Source organism: Phycodurus eques, chromosome 21 (genome assembly GCF_024500275.1).
Source record: "Phycodurus eques isolate BA_2022a chromosome 21, UOR_Pequ_1.1, whole genome shotgun sequence".
NCBI classification, from domain to species: Eukaryota; Metazoa; Chordata; class Actinopteri; order Syngnathiformes; family Syngnathidae; genus Phycodurus; species Phycodurus eques.
In genome coordinates, this window is record NC_084545.1 from 12,571,310 (window position 1) to 12,595,056 (window position 23,747).

The 23,747-nt window shown below is 39.7% G+C and overlaps 1 protein-coding gene across 5 annotated transcripts in view; it reads left to right on the forward strand.

Annotated features, from left to right (window-relative positions):
• The first annotated feature begins 14,037 nt into the window (after nucleotides 1-14,037).
• Nucleotides 14,038-23,747, forward strand: part of neto1l (neuropilin (NRP) and tolloid (TLL)-like 1, like) — a 60,038-nt gene continuing 50,328 nt past the window's right edge. For all 5 annotated transcript variants that reach the window (XR_009767412.1, XR_009767413.1, XM_061666983.1 and 2 more), the window contains exons 1-4: nucleotides 14,038-14,582; nucleotides 14,995-15,051; nucleotides 15,354-15,488; nucleotides 15,611-15,859. Coding sequence is in view for 3 of the 5 variants with exons in the window: in XM_061666983.1 (XP_061522967.1) it covers nucleotides 14,555-14,582; nucleotides 14,995-15,051; nucleotides 15,354-15,488; nucleotides 15,611-15,859 (469 nt within the window). In the remaining 2 variants the exon portion in view is untranslated. The remainder of the gene's footprint in view (nucleotides 14,583-14,994; nucleotides 15,052-15,353; nucleotides 15,489-15,610; nucleotides 15,860-23,747) is intronic.

Sequence of the window (23,747 nt, forward strand, 5' to 3'; positions counted from 1 at the left end):
CATGGAGACATATAAAATCACATTCCAAAAAATTTAAATCAATACTAAAAGAAACCAGGAGCCAGTGCAATGACTTTGGAGATGGTCAGACGTTGACCCCGCTCTTTCAGTGAGTTGAAGACCGCAGAATTTGCACACCATAGAGTGTTTTCTTTTGCATGTTGTTTTAAATATGATGTCTTTATGGTTACATATGATGTTTTGTGGTTGAGGAAGCCTTCAAAAATGTGGTCTCGACACTGGTCTCTCGACCAAGACCGGTCTCAAGTGTAAATATGGGTTTCAGCTCGTTATCTATTTTCACACCGCGATTTGACTCCGGAGATGTTAAATATTGTTATTAGGGACCCAGGTTAACCTGCAGTGTGGCAGCTTCATTTGTTCTGTGTCTCTTTCGCACACTGTAAACTATTTACCAAAAGGCTGCAGAAATGACCTTTGCTCCAGACGTATCCTAGGTACGTTTTGGGCGTGAATATGTATATTACATTCCGTTGACTCTTGGGCTGTAATCAGCTTGCATAAATCTCTTTGATGATAGCCAATGGAACATCTGCTGGGCCAATGAAAAACATTCGGCGAGGCAATAAAATGTCTGGGCCAACATATGCTAACGGCCCTGCAAGTTACTCGGAAAAGTTTGCCCCAAAATAATTGTGCTGGTGTGACGACGCCATTTATGAATTCCGAGGATTATATTGAAAGGAGCCATGCTGGTTTTGTTATCGCGCTCTCTAATGTGGTATGATTCTCCCTCAGGGTCTAATCAGGTCACCTAGATGAGGTTTTTAAGGCTGATTTGTGCACAGCCTTTCTTTACTGTAGTTCCATCACAGTGGTGTAAAATGTAACGGGCACCAAGCACCTCCTGAGCTTTTCCGCCGTTTTTTTTTTTTTTTTTTTCCCCTAATAGTCACATATGTGTGACAATATTGAGGTAAAATCTGTCACGGCTTGATGCGAAAGCCTCACGTTACATCACTGCTTATTGCAGATCATGAATGCTGGGACGTTACAAAGCACTCTCCCCTCCTGTGGTGTATTGATGTCTATACAAGTTAGTGGCTGGTGGACATTCAAGCCGGGTGGTTGCCAAGGTAACACTCTTGTGTCCATATCCCATGTTTCCAGTTGTATTCTCCACTGACTAACTCATGAACTCTGCTGCCTGATGTTCACATACTATCGCTCTTTGTCTGTTCCTATCTTTGTACGGGGTTCTATTGATACCTCCTCAAAGAAGTTGTGATTTGATCCTTCGTGTTTGAGGGTACAGTCGAACACCCCAAAACTGCTGCAGTTTGGCATTCAAACAAATTAGAATCTGGAAATATATCAAACCATCGGAGTCAGCAGACCTTGTGAGACTTTACCTCAGTGAAAATTGAAAAAGATTAACTCAGCATGTGACTTTGGCTTTGTCTTTGACTTTTGCGGGTTTTTTTCCCATGCCACCATCAAATAGTCTGAGTAATGGCAAAGGGGGAACGTGTGGTGATAACCATAGAACCTAAAATTAAACGAAACTATTGAAACATACAACAATACGATTAAAAGTCAGTTGTGAACAAAAAAATATTTTACCGATCTGTTGCTGACAAAACATGAAAAATAAAAAAAAATAAAAAGCTTTTGTAAGCAATTTTTATTCAGACCTAATTAAATATTATAATTTTTGACTCTATCGCTCTATATTTTGTGTCTGTTTGGTGTCTTCAAAGAGTGAGTAGTTTTTTTTAATATATTTAGTTTTGTTACAGTCTATTACTTCTATCTATATTTGTATGGCAGTAATGTTAAGGAATGTTGGGAAATATGATTTGAAATGAGTAAACTATACACTTGTTTCCACAAAAACATGAAGGCCAAGTCACACGTTAAATATTCTACAAAGGATAGTTGGAAAAGAAGTTACAGATTCAAGGTAGATTAGTGGTCTAGTACAACAGCCTGTAGATATGAATAAACTGTTTTATATTTGTAACTAACAAACATATCTTTTTAATTGGGTCATTGCTGAAGAAGACAACTTTGCCTCAGTGTTGGAGCTTTATTGTGTCTAATTAAATGCGATTTGTGTGCCTAGGAATTAAGGGTTCCGATTGAAAACAACAGAGCGGGGAAAATAGAGGGATGATCAATTTTCTGACCGAGGAAGCACTCGCGAATTGACCAGTGCTCTCGCCATGTGTCCCACTGAGTTAGGAGTCTGTAAGTGGTGTGGAGAAGGGTGATAATTAATCCATTCTGTTGGTGTAAAAAACGCCTGCAGAGCATGGGGAAGATACAGCTTCAGAAAACATCCACAATGCCACAATGCAGCAATCCATCCCGCAGCTGGCCATGGTGTTCCGCAGAGCCGTGTGGTTTTTTTTCTATGTGGCTGAGGACATCCTGCTGAGGAGGAATATGGATGTATGGGTTATCTCAAGGGAAGTGTCAGTGTATGTTTTATGCAAGATCTACCTCTAAACATGGGTCCTAAATTTGATTGTGAAAGAAGTAGGGATGTGCCATACCATTTTGTAAACACGATATAATAGAAGAAACAACATACAGTATATTGCCAAAAGTATTTGCTCACCTGCCTTGACTCACATATGATTTTAAGTGATATCCCATTCTAAATCCGTATGGTTTAATATAATGTTGGTCTACCATTTGCAGCTCTAACAGCTTCAACTCTTGTGGGAAGGCTTTCAAAAAAGTTTAGGAGTGATTATATGGAAATTTTTCCAGAAGCATATTTGCGAGGTCACACACTGATGTTCCATCTGGTTGAGGGCAGGACTCAGCAGGCCAGTCAATTGTATCCCTACCAAATTTTCTCATCAATGTCTTTATGGACCTCGCTTTGTGCACTGGTGCACAATCAGGTTGAAACAGGAAGGGGTAATCCCCAAACTGTTTGACTGTCCAAAATCTCTTGGTATGCTGAAGCATTCGCAGTTCCTTTCAATGGAGATCAGCGGCTAATATTTTGGAGATTTCCAACTTTGTGGGAACAGATTGGGGATGGCCCCTTCCTGCTCCAACATGACTGTGCATCAGTGCACAAATGAAGGTCCATAAAGAAATGGCTGAGAGAGTTTGATGTGGATGAGCTTCACCGGCCTGCACAATCCTGACCTCAATCCTATAGAACACTTTTGGATTAATTGAAGCGGAGACTGAGAGCCAGACCTTTTCGTCCAACATAGTTTGCCAATATAGTGTATAATGCAGTTACCTGACCATATCAAGTTGCCCATTTTACTTATATCTAATGGAGATAAGATTTAAAAAAAAAAAAAGAAAAAAAGAAGTATACAGACAGTATTGTAGATAACTGTATATAAGGTAATACCTGAGTTAATGGACATTAAAGAAGGATTTTCCCACAATTTAAAACCATACCCAGATGGTTTAGCAACATGACATGCTTTTCTCTAAGTACCCCAAGGCTCAAGAATTGTAATAGTTTTTGCATGATATTGGAAAAGAAATTCTGGATTCTCATCTTTATCTAGATTTGCACCAAGGATTTTTTTTTTTTTACCTGGCCTCCAAACAGCCAAACGTACCCGATGGAAAATATAACCTCCGAGACACGTAACAACTGAGCCCCACTCAAATACAACACCTGTCAAAAAATAATCATTGGAGCCTTGGGGACGTGGGTAGTGCCGCGGAGTTGTCTGGAGGTCCTCAGAGGTGTGAATGGCCTTGGTGGTACCTTCTATGTGCCCGCCATCGGGTGGCGTGGACCTGGGCTACCCTGCTGTGCCCTCTCCTGCTCCGCTTGGGCTCATGGTAGCTACTTGGCCAAACAGAGTGTGTGTGTGTGTGTACAGTGTGTATATATATATATATATATATATATATATATATATATATATATATATATATATATATATATACACACACACACACACACACACACACTGACCTGCAGTATATCACACCAAAATGACTATCCACAAAGGTTGACATAAAGTGAATAACCACTTTATGACATGCGGCTTCCTGGTAACATGCATGGAAACTGGCACATTTTTCTTTACACCTATACTTCATAGTTTGATGCCTGGTGTCACACTGGACATTTCACTGAATTGCTTACTGCAATGTTTAATATGAAAACGCTTTTTAAACGCAAATAGCACTAAAATTGGAATGTGAGAAAACAATAACTGAGTCTGTGTGACTGCTGAAAGTTAAGCATTCACATAAATGTAAATTCATTTCCTGGGTTCTTAGAAAAATATATATCCTTGAGATTTTATATATGCCAGACATACTCACTGAGCTAAAGTCTTCCACGATTTACTGACGCTACAAATGTGGGTTTCTTTGATTTTTAAGTGTTTTACAGAACTTTTTTTTTTTTCTTGGTTCCACTGTGAACTCATCTAATCTCCTGATAGAAAGCCTCTCACATTTCAACTCGGTCTATTCTCAAGCAAATATCCACGACATATTATTACCTTCTGCCATGTCAGGTGTCACCCGTTGTTATGTTCAGCTCCACTCGAGTGCTGAGGAGATTGATTCAATTTCCAGATGTAGGTCTTGTAGCAAAATTAAAATAATTGATTTCCTAATGGGCAGGTAAAAGGGATTTCTGTCTTTATTTTGCCCTCCTAATTTGTTGATTATTCCAATTGATTTGAAGAAGTGGTGGGAAGAGCTGGGAGGACATCGTTCACTTTGAAGAGTGTGCACACATAAAATAATCACAACATTACAGCTTTTAGTATAATTTACACGATGGGTAAATAATTTAAACCCTGCCCTTAAACTTCGAGCCTTACTGGCTTTCCACCTGCTCTCCTGGACACACAATATATCAAGCTTTCTCCTAATCATCATGTCAACCAACTCCCGAGAACATTGTATTTATTGTCCATATTTTCCGCAAATGACTGTTTTTTTTGTTTTTTTGTTTTTTGTAGTTCTGACAAAATGTAATTATGGTAACTGATATCTATCTATCTATCTATCTATCTATCTATCTATCTATCTATCTATCTATCTATCTATCTATCTATCTATCTATCTATATATACAGGTTGATTGAAAAGTAACTCCCTATTTTTAAATACTTAGAATTGATTCATATGTTGTAATATTTTTCTCAATTGTTTTTGTGTATGTTCCATGATTAAAGGAGCAAGTCTATCCTCCCAAACCACCGACTTTGGAAGAACTTGAAGGGCGAATATGACAAGTTATGTCTTCCATCTCACAAGAGTTCCTTGTGAAATCAGTTAATGCGGTTGCCAGGCGGCTTGAGAAACTGGTGGCTAATGCTGGCGCCCATATTAAATTTTAAATAAAATGCAATACACTTTCTTCTCATGTTCATTTCTTGTAAGAATTATAGTTCGGAAATAAATTACAAGCACTTAAAAATAGGGAGTTACTTTTCAATCACCCGGTATATATATATATATATATATATATATATATATATATATATATATATTTATATATTTGTGTGTGTGTTAAATAAAAATCCAGTAAATTACAATTTTTTGTGTCTTGCAACACCCTGATTTTACTCTTTGTTCAGTGGCCCTATTTATTTATTTATTTATTATTATTTTTTTTTTACAAAAACACTAGTGGTGGGAAAAAAGATTTATTTTTTTATTTTTTTTTTCGTGAAGAAAAAGAAAAAAGAAAAGTCACCTGCACACGCACACTAGTTAAATTTGATTTAATACAGGGGGGTGAAAAGCCTTCTATCCCTGAGGCCCACTGCTGGCTAAGCCTCCGTTAATTCCACTAACCACCTTGGCCATCTTCACTCCAGTCATCATTAATCATCTCTGCTCTCCTCTGCCCTTCCCCCCGTCTTCTCCTTCATTTTCTTCCTTGTCAGTACATTTGCGCTCCTCTGCAGCCACGCTGTTCCAGCCTTCCTGGAAGATCCTGCAGTGAGGAGATAACACTGACATGCCTAATGGCCATAAAGTTGACAAAGAAGCCACCACATAAGAATTATACAGAGAATTCAGTGGCTATATTCTTGTTCACGCTATTCGCTACAAAGCACTACTAGCCATATACAGTACATCACGTTAAAGTTATTTTATATATTAAGTTGTTTTTTTTAATGGCCTCACCTTTAAAAGCACAACAGACTTTGTTCTACTGAACGTTTATGGTCAATTTAAGCCTTTTCTTCTTTTATATACTCTATAACTTATTGATCTCCTATCCTCGCTGAGGTCAGCTTTTAGACCGACTTTCTCCAACCCCATTGTGCCACACTACCATTCAATTTGCTGTAATCAATGATATTATTTGCACTGAATGAATAAAGTAGTGGGGAAGGAAATTGATTGATTCAGATAAAAGATCAAAAAACTTAATGTACACTGTATAGCGGTGTTGATGGTATAAGGGGAAGGCAATATGTCGGGAGCCATCTGTGAGATTAATTATTGAATTAAGTGCCATATTGCAACTCTTGGGCAGGCCCTCATTTCTGCTATTAATCCATATGGCCCCTTGTTCAGTTTCTGTGTTGTTTTATTTCCAATATTTGAAGGCAATTCCAGGGAAATCTGTCGGAAATTATTGCAAATGATACCACATTATTTAAAAAAACGTGAACAATTGTTTTCATCAAAGTTGTCTCCCTACATGAGCGACTGCTATATTCTTTTCATTAGGAGGAACAAGGGCAGCAACACAAAGTCGAGCTTCATTGCCAGATTATTATGTCCAATAATGTGCAGACAACAACTGTGTGCTCACGAGGACTTTATTCATCAAAACATGTAAGGCAACGTACACCAAACAACATAGTGACACTTCTCGGACTTGCGGCACAATACGGCATACGGCCGGCGTGTGTGCGCGTGTGAATCAGAGTTATCGTAAAAACGTGGTTATTTATCTCTAAGGTGTAAATGACCAAAAAGGCCTTCACGCGAAAATGGTCAAAGGTGCTAAAACGTTGGGGAAAGCTGCCTTCACAGTATATAAACAAATATTTTCTATTGTGCTTTATTTGTTTATGTACCGGTATTTATTTATTTCAGGGATGGCCCCTTGGGATGCATCATTTCATTTTCAAGAGGGTCCTTTCAACACATACAGATAGTCAAAAAGAATTAAATGTAAATCAAAATCATAATGCACATACAGACCTACACACACAAACACACACAATGCTCCCCTAAGCTTACCCTCCCATCCACCAGCCAATATTTTAAAATATGCGTGCATAAATAGTGTGCACGACATCAAGACACAAGATAAAGCATTTTTGGAATGCCAGTGCTAAGTAAATGTTTTAATAATTTTGAAATTGATTCATTCTTTTAAGCATTATTAATTATGTGTGCAATTGCAATGCCTTGATTTTAGTGAGGTTAGCACAGTCATCAACATGAATGTAATTATAGTAATAATGTCTTCAAGGGGCTTAAGTAATATAACATAATATAAAGATGCAAAATACAAAACAATCACTAAACCTTAACATATTATATCATGAATATAGAGGGCCAGTACAGATTCTGGCAGGGCCACCACAACTTGCCACCACTCAAAACGACTTAACATCGTCGGACCCTGTTGGGTATTTCGGCTTCTCCCACATTCTAAAAACTTTCATCATAGGTGAGGTCGAAGACTCTACATTGTCCATAGGTGTTCGTGTGAGTGTGAATGGTTGTCTAAGGTTCGGGTTATATCCCGCCTATTGCCGAAAGTCAGCTGGGATAGGCTGCAGCTCACCTGCGACTCGAACGAGGACAAGCGTTGTATAAAATAGATGGGCGGATGTTTCGTTATATTCAAGTGTGATCTTCACCATTGTCATCATCTTCACCAGAAGATGGGCATAGATAGAAAAGGATGACATGCTGGGGCGACCCCTTAAGCCGAAAGAAAAAGATCTTCGGGAGTAAGTCCACTCAACGGTCACTCACACATGATTCGCTATCTCCATGTTTTGCCATTGATTGTTCTGGCCTTTTACCTGAAATTACTTTCTTCGGGTTTGTGATCGGCTGAGAAGGCCTTCGGCCGACACACCACAAAAATAAAGAAATGTGTTCTCGCTCCTAGAGCTGCGAGAAAAGAATGCTGTCATTTTGTTTCTTTAGAGGGACTTCTCGAAACCTGTTCTCGACACATTATTCCAGCGGAACTCGTGGTGTTTTTGTGCACTTGTGTGGTTGATCGTTTGAGAACGTCTTGTAAAGAGTTCTCATGAAGTATGAAATGTTCTGGTCAGAATTAATTGGTTTTTGCCACCTCCAGACACATTTCTCTCTCCATGAGTGTAGAAAGGCCTCAAGAGTTATTTTCTTAAATAAATTGAAAAAAGTTATTTTTTTCCAAACGCAACGTCCTTGAGTGCCGTTAAAGTGAATGGAATGTATCAGAGCAAATTGAGAGGATAGTGAGCTGCAATGTTTTAAGAGTTGAGGAAAACCACAGTCTTTTAAAGTGTCAGTCCATGGAAAAGGTCAACTGGACTACAAAGTCCACATAGCGTTGTATGGGAGTGATCTGCCTGCCAGTTACTTTGTCCGAGCGTTGCTTAAACACATGGCCATTGAAAGGAAATTCCATTCACCGCTGTTTCAAAATGTTCGCTGCAACAGTTTCACGCATGACGCTGGAGGCGGACGGCTTAGCATTCTGGCTCGACTTTCTCAGCTCATCCGAATAAAACTGGGTCTCAGTGGCCACGCCAACCCCCCCATCAGGGGTGTTGTGTCATCCCGCAGTGGTTGCTTTACCCCCTGCCAAGTAGCTAATGAGGTCAAATCACCGATTACACATAGTTTAACCCAAGAGTGTGGGACATGGATCAGATCACAGAGGGCACGCCATCCTGAATCCAGGACACCCATGAAGTGACATATCACGGCGTCTGTCCATTCGGAGCAAGCTTGGAAATGTGAAAAGTTTGGAACACAAAGGAGCAGGACCCAGTAGACATTTTGGTTCAAAGATAGGGCAGCTGCTCCTCCTGGGTTCAGATTAATTGCTGAACGGATCAGGACACACTGACAGACAAGATGCAGCACTCAGATGACATTAGGATGCTGAATATGGGCCAAAGTCAACAAATTAGTCATTTCAAATTAGGGATGCTCTAATACCACATTTCATAGCGAGTACAAGTAGGAGAACAGTACTTGATAAATGCCATGATGTCTTGCAATTGTGATGAAATTGTGTTTTATTTTAATGAAAAATTATATATTAAATATTGATTTGTGCTTATGGTGACGCTGAGTTCTCAGGTTAGATTTTTCCCTGGCTTTTCGCAAATGCCTGCTCTAGAAAATTGGTGGTTTCATCAGTGGTGGTTGTAGCAGGCCTTAGCTGCATGGTTTGTCAAGAACAGATCCTGTTTTGAGAAAATTGGAAAGCAGAAGTTGTACTACATGTTGGAGCAGTTTGACAGCCATAAACCTCCAAAAACTGGCGTTGAACAGCAGTTGGGCACAGAAAAAACTCTTGGCAGGCAGCAATTTTGCAATGCTGCTCCAGTGTTCATTGGCAAGCCATAGGAAAGGTAATGATATGCTTACAAAAACTGCAAAACCTAAGCTGTCAAATGCTGATGGCCTCAATCTGTTCGAATGATACCTGAATTGAATTAGAAAAAAAGAAGTGTATCGTTAAACCCTCTAAATCACATCAAATCATTCTTTAAAAAAAACAAGTATCCACTAAGAAGTACGGTTCACTAATTGTGTTGTGAAAATTACCTAAATACCTCATGGTATACAACTTTTCACTACTCTACCAATGCAATGGGGCGGTACCTGTTTGGTTGACACAAAATTGGCACTTTCGTGTAAAACTCTTTTCCGTTCCATTGTTGTTTTGTTGATTTGTGTAAGCACAGGCAGGAATTTAATAGGAAACGTACAAAAACTGCCATTGTAAATCATCATCACCTTTTTTCCAGCAGCATGAGCAGTATTGCACCTTTGAGCGCTTCCCCAGTGAGGCACGCAAAAAAAAAAAAAAAAAAAAAAAAAACTAGATCGTCACCCACGCTACCGACTGGATGAAAGTTCAACAAGATCCTTTAGAGCTGTGATTTCTCAAACCTTTTACACCAAGTACCACCTAAAAATATACTTAACTCTCCAAGCACCACCACAGTGACCAACATAGTAGTGTAGTAGGCCCAAGTGTTCATTCCTCAAAAAATATATGTAATATTATTGTAAGCCAATGCAACATTAAGCACAATTTGAATATTAACACTGTGCCTAATTATAGGAAAATGCACTTACATAATGATTTAATTAAAATGAATCACATAAAAATGTCATGAGAATTGTACCTAAATATTTAAAAGGAAACCATTCTTAAAGCTTAAATGCTAATGTATTGCCCTTAAAAGTCGAATACAACTGAACTGTACTTAGAAAATGTACTGTAGGCATACATAGAAAGTACAAAAAATAAATAAAACTGAAGAAAGAAATACTTGAAGAAAATATATATGAACTCTACTGTAATAGTAAGTGCAGTTTGAGCATTAACACTGTGCTTAGATACTGTGGAATCTTAATTCACAAACCTAATTCGTTCAGAAACTGAACCAAATCGCAAGCGAGAGCATACTATAGCAGTCAATATAATAGTGCAATCTGGAGAAATTGTTCTGACGTAAACTATTGCTAGATATTGATGAAAATTATTTTACATGGTAAGTTATACCTTAGTTTATGTGGGAGTTTATGTGATTGCAAGACTGGATAAGATTCACATTTGCGTTTTTACTTGATTGTACTGTAATTTGTTGACAGACCATCTCATTGTGATACAGAAAGGAAAAGACAGCACTGGCACAGCACAAAAAGAACAAAACGTTGCAATGTGAACATCGGACAATCTCCTGAGGGGAAACTGTGCATGATGTCCTGTCGGAATTACAGTGCAGTCTTTCTACACCTAAACCCATGATTGAGAACGTGGTCTACAAGTTTGGTTCTTACATACTGTTTCTCATCAGGAACGTCCATTTGTCCTCGGCCTCTTTTGCTTCTCCCCCTCTATTCCCTCTTAACTCCCTCGCCACGCAGCCTCACTCCTCCTCCTCTTCTCTCTGCCTGTTGACCCTGTCCAATTCCTTGCCCTTCCATTGTCAGACATCGTAACATTGTGTTGTGCTCCAGCTATATTTATACTTGCCAGTTGATGGTTCATGAGACTCAGAAAACTAATGGATTATTGCTTGATGTGATGCTTCCAAAAATTCACTTTGTTAGAGAAAGTCGAAGTACTGTACAATAAAAAGTCTAATGGAAATGTATTGAAATATCGTTGACATATGACAACTTTTTCAACCATTTTGCATGTAAAGACGTGATGAACTCATGTTTAAAAGTCGTGGCGGGTGAGACTGTTAAATAAAGACCCATTATAACACATTTTGTTCAACATGATAATGTATGAAACAGCACTGTACATGGATGTATTTACATCAAGTACCACCTAAAAATATACTTCTCGACTGCCTCCATCCACCGAAGACAAATTCCTTGTGTGTCTTGTAACATACTTGGCCAATAAAGCTGATTCTGATTTGCAACGTTTTAGTAGTTTTGAGGATTTCAATTCTGATCTAAGAAATGTACCAAAGCAACTGAGAAAAACTGTAACAAGGACACCTGAGCATAAAAGTTAAATTGCTTACGGTCCACGAGATCCAGGTGCAGAGCAAGGATAAAGGCTGTCTGCGGCCAAACTACTATAATAATCATATTAATGTAGCATATCAAAACAGTCATTTTCCGAACTAGCTAGAAGTCACATTGAGCCCTTGTTGCAACAAAAATAAACTACAAGATATTGCGAATGAACCAACAGCTTCATACATTGCTGTTGAGGCTCATTGGAGCTACATCATGACTGTTTACTGTCACCCGTTAAACTTCCAGGAAATCTATAAAGCTTGTGGTATCGGTAAGTAAAAGGTCCAGTTTATTAATTTCGATTGAGCCAAACAAACAAACAAAAAACAAGTAACAAGAATCTGTCTATCTATATAGATAGATAGATAGACAGACAGACAGACAGGCCACAGACACATATTGTGGACTCCCTTTTAAAAGGATCCAGAAGTGCTATTCGAAACCCAAAAGTGCTGTGCCTTTGTGCCATTATAGAGAAAGCAAAGCGAATAGGCATCATGTTATTTAATTGCAGAGCTGGGAGAGGTGGGAGGGCAGTACTAAATCCCAAGTCCATTAAATCAGTCTTTGCAACAGATTAGCTGGAGCCTCATATATTAGAGAAAAATAGTTCTGGGATTTCCCACTCCCTCATATGTTCACAAAGTGATCACGGCACCTGTGCGGTGTCCCTCACTTGTGTGAATGTTAACAGTTCAACCTCAGGGATGCCATATAATTATTATTATTAATTATGGCTTTTCATATATTTATACACACACACACAACAGACACAACATATTGATGGAGTTTTGAAATCAGAAGCTAAGGATAATCATTTATTCAGCTATTGTTCAAGTTACTGTAAAAAGGGATTTTAGCAAGAATCATGGAATTTGACACACAATTTTCTTTCGCAAGCCACATAAAATCATGTGGCGGGCCGGATCTGGGCTTGAGTTTGACACCTGTGAGCTAGACCATAACGCCGCTTCGATTATCAGTCTACAAATACAGTAGGAGTCCACGTTTCCTCATTCCGCAATTTATATTACTGTGCCTTTTGTTGAAATGACTTTCTTTGATTGGTTAAAATGTTATAGTGGCACCTGTTTCCTTGGCATCCACTCCAGGCCCGAGAAGTGTGTTTTCATGGAACTAGTGCTATGAGTGTGGACAGATTGCTTTTTGATTGTTTCTTCTTCTTCTTCTTCTTTATCCCAGCAAGGGGAAATTATTTGTTCAAAAAAAAAAAAAAACCTTTGGTAGTCATAGCTTGAGACTAGTTCATTTAACGTTGTTATTTTTTTTTTTTATTTTAGCAGATTCCAAGTGTTGCGTGAGAGAGAGAGACAGAGAGAGAGAGAGTCCCTGCAATCCCACTCAACGCAGTATATCTGAAGGTGGATACCGTCTGCTGGGTTCCAAGATTATTTTCGGAGCTCCCGACTCCCTCGGCCCCCTCGGATCAGCTTTGTCATCTGGTGGGAGAGCCGCTGTACTCTCTGGATGATTGGGGAAACATCCCAAAAGTGACACGACAAATACTGTATCCCCGCTTGCTTTACTTTACCTCTTTTATAAGAAAGGGGCAAAGTGGAAATCTGAGGTTTCTGCTTATATGGTACGATTAGTAGACGATGTGGTCAAATGTTCAAATTCAAAGTATAAAACTCTTAGACAATTACTAAGCAAGAACAGATTGTAAAAATAAATGATTCCTTCTTGGAAAATCCATTACAATGTATAGCCGCACATCCCAACATAATTGACTTTAAAACAACGTGTAGCTTTCCTTTTTCTAATCTTCCAATGTCCATATGTATTGTCCTAAAGTAATGCAATGAAACATTGCAGGATTGTGTTCTCGTTCACTGCAGTTTCTTTCCTTGATTGAATATGGACAAAATTAACAATCTACTAATCACATATACTGTACACAATACAGTATACAGTATAAGTCAAACGGTGAAAAAGATGCTGAAACTATATCTCAACAAACATTCAGCATTTCGCCGTCTTTTGCTTTTGCTTGTTTATTCGTTTCCTTCCATCGCCTTGGCACATTTTTCTGCTCGCCTCTTCATTCTGGGCTAGCTTGAGAAGACTTTTACAGTTTACATGGATACACGCACGTGCTTAGTCCACTTCTACCTCAACTCTTCACGTAAACTTTCCTGTTATTGTGCACAGTTTGATTTGTGTGCGTTTTTTGCTGCGCGCCTGTGAGCCTTGTGGTGCATTGGTCCGCTGTGAATGAACGTGCGCGCTGGAGAAGGAGGAGGAGGAGGAAGAGGAATAAGGGAAAAGGGGGGTCTACAAGAACTCCGCTTGGCTGCGGAGACTCTCACTCCACACAGTGCATCGCAGCAGACTGATGCACACACTCGACATCGCCGGATTTTCTGCAGCAACACAAAATCCACTAAAAAAACCAACTTCTTCCCCCCCCTGCACATGCACAGGATGCGGAGATGAGGCTTGCATGGTTCTCTATGCTGCTGAAACCTCTCCTCCTCCTCTCCTCCTCCCGATGAGGGGAGCAAACAGGACGAAAACCAAGCTGACTCATGTGTTCTTTTTCAAAAAGAAGATCGCAAAGGTGGAGCGATTAGAGCTGGGCTCATGACGGGACTATTAATCCTTTCAGTGCACCAAAGAGGTTTGGAAGCGTTTGGATGGAAAACGGGCGAGTGTCTACTACTCGAACTGTTTTTGGTCTTGTATGAAGCCGGCGATTAGTTGTTGCCACACATTCTTCCCTAATGACTGCATTGAGGAGAGGATGAGTGGTTTCTCAGCGTGAATCTCCCCCGAAACTCACCTCTTGTTTTCTCTCCTCAAGTACTCCCAAATCTAAATGGAATTAGTTGAGTCTGTAGGCGTTTGTGAAAGGAACAGACATGGTACATGGACACAGCTTCCATCACGGTAAGCGAACCATTTTTCCCCTCGTGGATTTAAGCAGGTTTTAATTGAAATAATATATAAACTATGAATCTAGAAAGAGTTATGAGCTGGTTTTCACTCGAAATACAAATCAATTCAACAGATTTATGGACCCCCCAAAAAAATGTTGTCTCATAATGTAGTTTACAGTTTATATCATTGATATAGGAACATTTGCAGTATACATTTTTATTTTAATTATCCCTATTAAACATATGATATTGTATGTTTTCATCTAAAATCGTATGGCATTTATTTTACTGATTTCAATTTCATTCTAAAGCTGTGATGTGTTCTGTGCTGAATCGACACTTCAATGAATGGGAAAATGATCATCATAATCACAACACATGGAGGTGACATTGTTCCATCCAAGCTATATTTTTCATTCCAGTTGTTGCAAGTCTTCTCCTACTTGGCTTGTCCGGCGCAACAAAGAGAGATACATCAGGTAACCTTCACAAACCTTTCATTCAAGCATTACAGCAACAATATGGAATTATGACCCAAATCATTTTGTGGTACTTGGCTTGTAATAAGGAGAAAAGTGTGTCTACCATTCCCATGGCCACCCCATCCTACTTTAGCGGTCTATAACGTTGGTGGTGGACCAACTAGAATACCTGTCACCTTGTGTTAGCTTCCACGTGGGTGCTACATTTCAAAGTTGTGTGCGGTTCTTATTTTCTGGGAAATGTTCTATCGCTCTATATGGCCCAAAATGATTTGTGACCCTTGAAATTTGTGTTTCAGTAAAAAACAATTCTGGTGTGAAGCCAGCAGGTCAGTGTGGAACGTGGGTGAAAGAACCAGAAGGAGGTCTCTTCACTTCTCCCAATTACCCAAACAAATACCCCCCAGGCACAGAGTGTGTGTACATCCTTGAAGGTAAAGCTCCTCTCTACTGTTTTAGAGATTAGTTGACTAACCTCCAAGGCACAAAGGAGCTGAAACAAGTTCAGTATCACTTTACCACTTCTTGCGGTCATTATTTCCACCATGTCTTTCAGCCCCCCCAAGACAGTGCATCGAGCTCCATTTTGAGGAGAACTATTCGATCGAGTCCTCATGGGAATGTAAATTTGACAACATCGAGGTTCGCGATGGACCTTTCAGCTTCTCTCCCATGCTCGGACGCTATTGCGGTCAGCACAGCCCGTCGGATATCAGGAGTAGCGGCCGGTACCTGTGGATAAAATTTGTAACAGATGGCGAACTGGAGGCGGTGGGATTTTCAGCCAGTTACAACTTCACTGCAGGTACTGTAAGTCCACTTGTTCCTGTTACTGCATGCCTCAAAGCTGAATAACAAATCTGCCTGGTGTAGAATTATCGATTGCCCGTCTCTTTCCATTGGAAATATACTATCATTGGCTGAACGCTCCACGGACTGGTCAGGATGTTCTCCCGCTATCTTTCTGCATCTGGAGTCAAGTGTGGATGTGTTAGTTTGTAGGAAATAGAAAAAAAGCTTAGGCAACACTATCACCAAGCAGTAAAGCCTTATGTGTTTCACAAATGAGTTTTGTTCCTCCTATTCTGTTTCCATTTTCACAAGGAAGTGCTGAATTTCTGTTAACAAATCAACAAAGGGAAGCAAGTCCAACTCTACCCTTAAGTTACCTCATCATTATAGTTGGTGCCTCCAAAAGTTGAAAAAAAATGCCTACTTTTCTGCTTGGTGGGATCAGGTTTTAAAGGGAGCAAACCTTGTTGTCAACAAGTTATGCTCGTGTTTAAAAACATTCCTAATGTGTGTCGTATTTGGTTGATATTCTGTTACTGAGGCCATTGATGACAAGAGCATAACTGCAAATTGTTCCCTTCACTTCCACTTTTGTCTGGCTTTCATAACACTGTCAAGTTCTCTGTGTTTGAATCCAGACAAGCAGAGGGACATATATCAAAGTGCACCTCCAGCGGGATTTTATATGTGGGAAAATTTAAGTGCAATTGTTTTTTTTTTTTATTCATGATAAATAGCTGAGCAGTAACCCTATATGCCAGAACAACCCAGAAGCATGCTAGTGGGAGCAAAGCTACCCAGGTGGAATGAGAAGAGAGCTTTACTGGTGGTGATTCCTCTCCTCTTTTATGGTGACATTAACCCTGTGGGAATGGATGATGGATGTCACATTATACATTTGGAAACAGTAGCCCATATATAATAAGTGCTGTTTTTAGTTAGTATAGCATTCCAACTGTGAGAAGCACTGTTTAGCTAAAGGGTGGTTATGTCATGCAGACAAGCCACCAAAGTCATATCATCAACAGGGGATACATAAATGCTGTTTTGATAATGACTTGCTAAGTGAGAGTGATGTGTCTGAAGCCTTTAAAAGAATTGGGAGACTTGTCGTGGTGGTTTTGGCACAGTGACGATGTGTGTCCTCCACAGCACAGGGACAAAGCAATTGATGCGGAATATTCAGAACACTAGGAGCAGACAGGTCTCACTTAGATAGGTTACACTTTTGTGAGAGGATAAATGCATAGTGACTACAAAGGTCATCATATGCGTGATGTAATTAAGGAATCGCTTCACTTTATGGTGAAAATTGTCTGGCATCTGGAGTGCTTTTCACCGTACCAATAAACACCATTTAATTCACACATGCCCGCCTCTGCTGGATGAATGAGAAGGGGGGGAAGCAGTAAAGTTGCCATGAATCAGCTGCTTTCACTCTCCTACCGCAGTTATATGAAAAAAAACATTAAAAAAACACTGCTTTGTATTTCACTGCTCTGCATTCTGCCAGTATCCTTACACAGGATTGTGCTCTAAAGAGAGCATCACAATGTACATTGTTATAAATCACCCTTATTTGTATCACCCATCACTAGTTTCTTCTTTCTTCTTGGAATATTATCACTTTGAAGAATTCACCTCATGCATTATTTAGTAGTTGGTTGTATATTTTCTTCTTCTGCATCCATTACTTTTGCTGCTTTGTTTCCCTTGTATCTACACTTAGTACAAATATCCCCCTTTTTCAATTCCACTTGTTCGTTTGATAGCTCAGCCTCTGCCTTTGTACTGTTTTCAGTAGTTTGATGATGCAAAGGAATGAAGCCGTTTTTATAATGCTAATAATGGTTTTATAATGGTTTTAATAATGGTTATAATGGTTTTTGTCCCACCGCGGGGTAGGACGCACGACGGCGGTCCGGCCCAACCGTTTCCATATTTGGCACTGGTTGCTAAGCGACCGAACAGCATTTCTCCATGCCATTTACTGTATACCTCTTGCTGTGTGAAATCACCCCCGCACCGTATATCCTGTTCGATGGGCCTTCTGTCATGACAGCGGCGCAGCGCCTCAATTGAACATTTTTCAATTTGAGCGACGGCACCGCAACCGCGAGCGACCCATCTCGCGGGTCGCCATGCGGCGTTTACACAATGCATATGTTGAGCAACGTTGCACTAAGTGTAGTGTAAAAAAGACCTTAAGTCGGTTCTTTGTCAGTAACGTCCCACCCCGGTTGAGGTCAGTAATCACAAAAGGCAGCTGCAGCTAAAGTTGCAAGTGGAGTTGATGGATCATTCATATATCCATCAATTGTCTGTACAGCTCTTCCAGTATAAGGTCTTTGGTAACTGAACACTGACATTGGGAAATAATCAGATACCATTCAGTGGTGACCCGTCAATCAAAAGAAATACAACCACAGTCATATCCTAGCCTACAGACGATGTAGGCTGTCTTTACTTGACCTAGCATGCTCAGTTTTTTTGTGAATATGAGCATATTAGGGGCTTTCAATAAGGGACTGTCAGCGACTTAATTCAGGTTTACCTCACACACTAATGAAACACTCTCATTCACAAAGCCCATAGATTTCAAGCACATGCTGAACGTCTGGCAAGGCAAGGCAAGGCAAGTTTATTTGTATAGCACTAAAATCATCATATGTCAAATCAAATCCATAGCGCTTTTTACAGAGGAATGATTAAAAACTAGATTAAATTAAAAAGATGAAAATCAAGATAAGCCACAACATAAAAGCAAGACCAATGAGGGAAACACTAAAATGACACAACACATTGACATTAAAAAAAATGAAAGCAAGATAGTGAAATCTGTGGATATTTCTGCAAAAACAGCAGTGAACAATACAGTTTTCAGACCAGATTTAAATGTACTGACCGTTTGAGCAGATGTCAGGTGGTTAAAAAAATTGTTCCACACTTGAGGAGCATAGAAACAGAATGCTGCTTGACTTTTAGTTTGGGTTCTACAAACACTCAAGAATGCATGAGAGATGAAAAACAATGGCCAACTGTAGACCCTTCCGAACCATGGTAAAAGTCCATTTAGGCCAAACTAAATGCTTCATAATGTTTAGTATACAGTAATGTATGTTTACTTGCTGCCTTTATTGGTTAACAATGTACTGTTTTGTTTCAGGTCAGTAAATGTAAGCACATTGATGTCGGACATGGGTTACTTGAATAGACACACACACACACACAAAGAGATATTGGTGCTCAATTGGATTTGGGCATTTAATACCTGCATTGTAAAACCAGAGTGCATGCGCCTGGATAAATATATAGTGGTTGGTAGGTAGTTCTTCTAAGGTTATCTGAGCTATTATTTAGAATTAGAGTCATGTGATTTTTCCCCTCTGGCTTTCCTGTGTGGAGTTACATGCTCTCCCTTTGCTTGCATGGGATTTCTGCGGATACTCTAACGTCCTCCCACGTTCCAAGAACATGTTTCTGAGCATAACTGACAATTCCAAATTGCCCGTAGTGTTGCAATGGTAGGCTAATAGCTGAAGGATAGACCACATAGAAAACGAAAAACGTTTGAACAAAAACAGAGATTTTATTTGAACAAAAAGAGCACATGAGTGTTTGACACAAAAAGAAAAGGTAACGAAAAACAGCGATGACGAAGGGTCATTGAAAAAACAAGAACGGGTGGATAGCAGTAAAAACGAAAGGTCGAAGGAAAGTATGGGCAAAGCAAAAGAGAATCTACCTATATAAGATAGAAAAACAGATAACAACAAAAAATCACATTCATAATAGAAAAATACAGCATACCAGTCCAGGGTGTACCCCACTTCTCGCCCGAAGTTAGCCGGGAATGACTCCATCTCACGTGTGACCCTAAGGTGGACAAGAGATATAGAAAATGGATGCATGGATGGGTCATGTGAAGCACTGCTACTCAATTCATTGGCACAATTCCAAGCAAGTTCCATCTGGACTTGAAATCATTATGGCATGAAATGAATGGAATTATATTTAGGATTACAGATGGATGAGACTATCATAAAGAGGCTAGGGCCATAAAATTGGACCTTGATAGGCTCAAGCTGGAAAACTGAAAACTGAATCGAAGAAATTGACTCTTTACTCTGTGGCGGTGCTGAGCACAGCAGCACCACTCCAAAGAAAGTTATTTCAGTCGTAGTTACTTCGAGTCACTTTTGCTTTAATTCCCATCGTACACCTGGTATTTCAATGTGTGGATGGAGTAAATGGAGTCCTTATGTATCCATCCCCTTTTCCATAATGGAAGAAAAAACAAATTATTTTTGTTTTTTTAAGCGAAACAACATTTTCTTACAATAAAGTACATTCACAGCAAGGTCTTCCTTGCATCGATATTTGTGTCATTCAAGGTACATTATAAAGGACTCAATCAAGTTTTGTGACAAAGTTCTGTAATTGTCCCAGTGAATACAGAGCTTTCTTTGTAAACTGGATTTTCTAATTCTCCGCTTAACATTGTCCTACATTGATACAGCATGTGCGACCTGGTGTAGAGAATGCAATTCCATTTACCCTGCCTCAAGGCTGGTTGGAGTACAGCTTCACAGAAAAGACTTGGATTAAATTCATGAACAAGAAATGGAGACAGAAGTCCGCCTGTGATCTTTTTCGAGGGTATTCTCCCAAGATCTCGCGAGCTTGACTTGGTGTTTGAATGTGGGAAAACTTGTTGGCTACAAACCACATAGGTAGGCCACATACAAGGAAAACTGCAACACTATGACTGTCTGATGTTTTATATATATATATATATATATATATATATATATATATATATATATAATTCATATCCAATTGTAAGGTTATAAGTAACTCAAGAAACAATAATGATCATTTAAAAAAAATGGCTGCTATACATTCACATTCACATTGATTCATTCAGTTATGCTCGTTGTTGTTCCATGCAGAATTCACAATCACTTCTGCGAATAAAAAAAAAAAATATTTGCATTAGCCATTTTTATGTCCAACAAGCTGTTTGAGTCACAAACTGAGGGCACCATGTCCCTGGACAGAGAACTGGACTAGGAATTCACATGTTCATTTATGAAATTGATTCACAACTCTGTATTATACAGTATATACAATACTGTACACATTGGAAAGGATAGACAGCACCACTCCTTCCCTTTGCTCCAATGTTTATAGTCATTACGTCTCCCTACAATTCCAGTCACATTCTCGAGAAGTTTTTTTTCCTCATTATTCTGAGCTGCCCACTGTTTGTTTCATCGTCTTTCCTCGACGGGTTAAATGTGTAGTTCTTCATTACGAGCAGTTTATGCGTGCTCCTCGTGTGTAATGCAATTTCCCCGAAGTAAAGCTATCAGCTCGAATGGCTTGGCAAAGATAAAATAACACGAGTTTGTATTTCGCTCGACTTTTGGAAGTAAGAGCAGACTCGGAGAATGTTCCTGGCTTGCTTCATCAACTTCGTATTACACAAAAAAAAAAAAAAAAGATGAATTGTTGCTGACGAATAGTGAAGTAGCTCAGCTGATGATACCTTTCACTCCACACTGTAGCTGTTTTTAGCAAATGGAAATTGATGGGGAAGTTAACATTGCAGGCACACCACCTGCAGCTGTGGAAGAGGGCTGCAGTACACCCACATATCCAAAAGTCTGTAAACACTATCTCCTTTCTTCTCCACTGGTTTCTGCTTCATGGATTGGGCACCACATCCACAAGAAGAAGACTTGCCTCAGATTATGTTGCTCTATATTGTTATTGCACAATCTCACCCACCTCCAAATTGACTGTTTTTGTTTAGTTTTTTTTTTTTTTCCGACTCTGCGTCTCTACAAATAAGCACTCACAATCTAGCATTTTGTACACCCGCACAATTGAATGAGCTCCAATACAAGAGCTGCAATAAAACTTAAGTACATCAGTGGTGTTCCACTCCGATCCTGTAAGTGTCAGTAAAGCTCATTAAAAATAATGCAATATATGGCAAGCTTTTACCCCACATCTTCATATGCTGGATCTGGTGGCTCACCAAAGTGGACCACAATCACACTGTATTGTGGATTGTAATGGTAAAAAGTGAAAATGGATCCCTTAAACCCGACCTTTACCGAGATTTGCACCAAAACGACTTCCTTGGCCCATGTGCGCATCCCCTATAAATGTTAGTCATGCAGCCACAATACACAATATAGGCAATATTCACACATTATGTAGTAATGTGTTCCATATTGCTATAACAAACTGGGACACGCCAAGCTTTGTCTTTCTAATGTGTCTCTTACAGCTCAGAATGCAGTACAAGTTATTCTAACTAAAACAGCAGCTCCTGTCCCACTTACAATAAACATTATAAGTAGGACATTTAATATAATATGAAAGTTATATTGAATATTAACTGTCTCAATTATCACTGGAATGATTGTAATAATCACTTATAAATGAAAGTTGTTTGATGATGTCCTATCAGTTTGTTGTCTGTCTTATCTGTGTCACACATTCACTTGTCGGCTTACCTGCAGAGATGATGCATGGTTTTTAGACAGTTGTGAGACAGCAGTTCACCACTGTGAGTCACCGTTCCCTTTATGAATTTTTATTTTTTTTACTCAGCCCCACTTTTACTTCATACGACTCTTTTCGCGTCATGAGTCCATATCGCACCTTGCTCCCTCGCTCTCGGCAGTTAAAATGCAGCCTCGAACGTTTGCCACCTTATCAGATAACGAGCCTTCACTCTGGGGACAACCAGTCAGAGTTTATCACCTCTGTGGAACTTAACCCACCGTCCAGCAGTATGCCTGATATTTATTTCCTTTGGCTCTTTCGGTTGCTCCCCGCCAATTACCCTACAGATCAATCAGAGGCTTGGCGTCCCACCTTCCTCTCTGGTGGTTTAGCCAGGCCTGCTGTTCAGCCACAGATGTTGTGTGTTTGTGCTTTTTTTTTTCAGTGGTGGACGGGTTCTGCTGTTGTACCTTCAGGTAATGTAAACCAATGTGGCTGCTGGGGTTTATTTGGTCTCTAGTTTTTGTTTACCTTTGCTAAAAAGCTGTGTATCTACAACATACACACACCATTTGTAGCAACCTGTACGGTAGGACGTGTTCATGTGTGTGTCTCGACTTTGTGCACCTCCACAATCTGTCACACAATTTGGCCGCCATCCTTTGCTAACCCACACGGCCACAATAGAGCTACCTACTATGTATTCATGCAGCGTTTACGACATTGCGCACACCATGCGTTTGCGTTTTGCTCTCGCAACTGCATTGGAAATTAGCTCGTTGATGTCTTGTGCATTTTTTTCTCAGCAGGCATAACAGCTCTGAGCTCAGTGTTTGTGTGTTTTCATTAACCTATCAGCATGGTGGATCTTTGCGCTCTCTTGCTGCGATGCCTCACTCGTTGCATTGTGCCTTATGAGTCAGCATTGAGATTGAGATGTGTGTTTGTCTGTGTGTGTGTGTGTGTGTGTGTGTGTGTGTGTGTGTTTTCTCCCAAATATGGGATTAAGTGGATATTAGTTTACTTTTTTTCTGGTATGGCATGATTCCCTTCCAGGATAAACAACTTCCAGGAAAAAGTAGCAGAGTTGACGAATGTTTAGTTGTCATTATCCACACTTTGCTCCCCCATTTTCTTCCCTCCCATTTTTGGCAGCGACATGGACTGCTCATTGCTATCTTATCATCTAAGAGCAAATGTCCGATTCCTAAGAGACCTTAATCACATTTGGCATCCGGCTAATCCAATAGGTAATGGCCAGTTTTTGTCTTGCAGCAGGGAGAAAGATGCCAGTGTTTGTGGCCACACCATGATGGGATTGTTGTTAAATGCAAGTCATTCACCACGTTTCAAATGGATAAATCAGGAAGTGGAAGCCA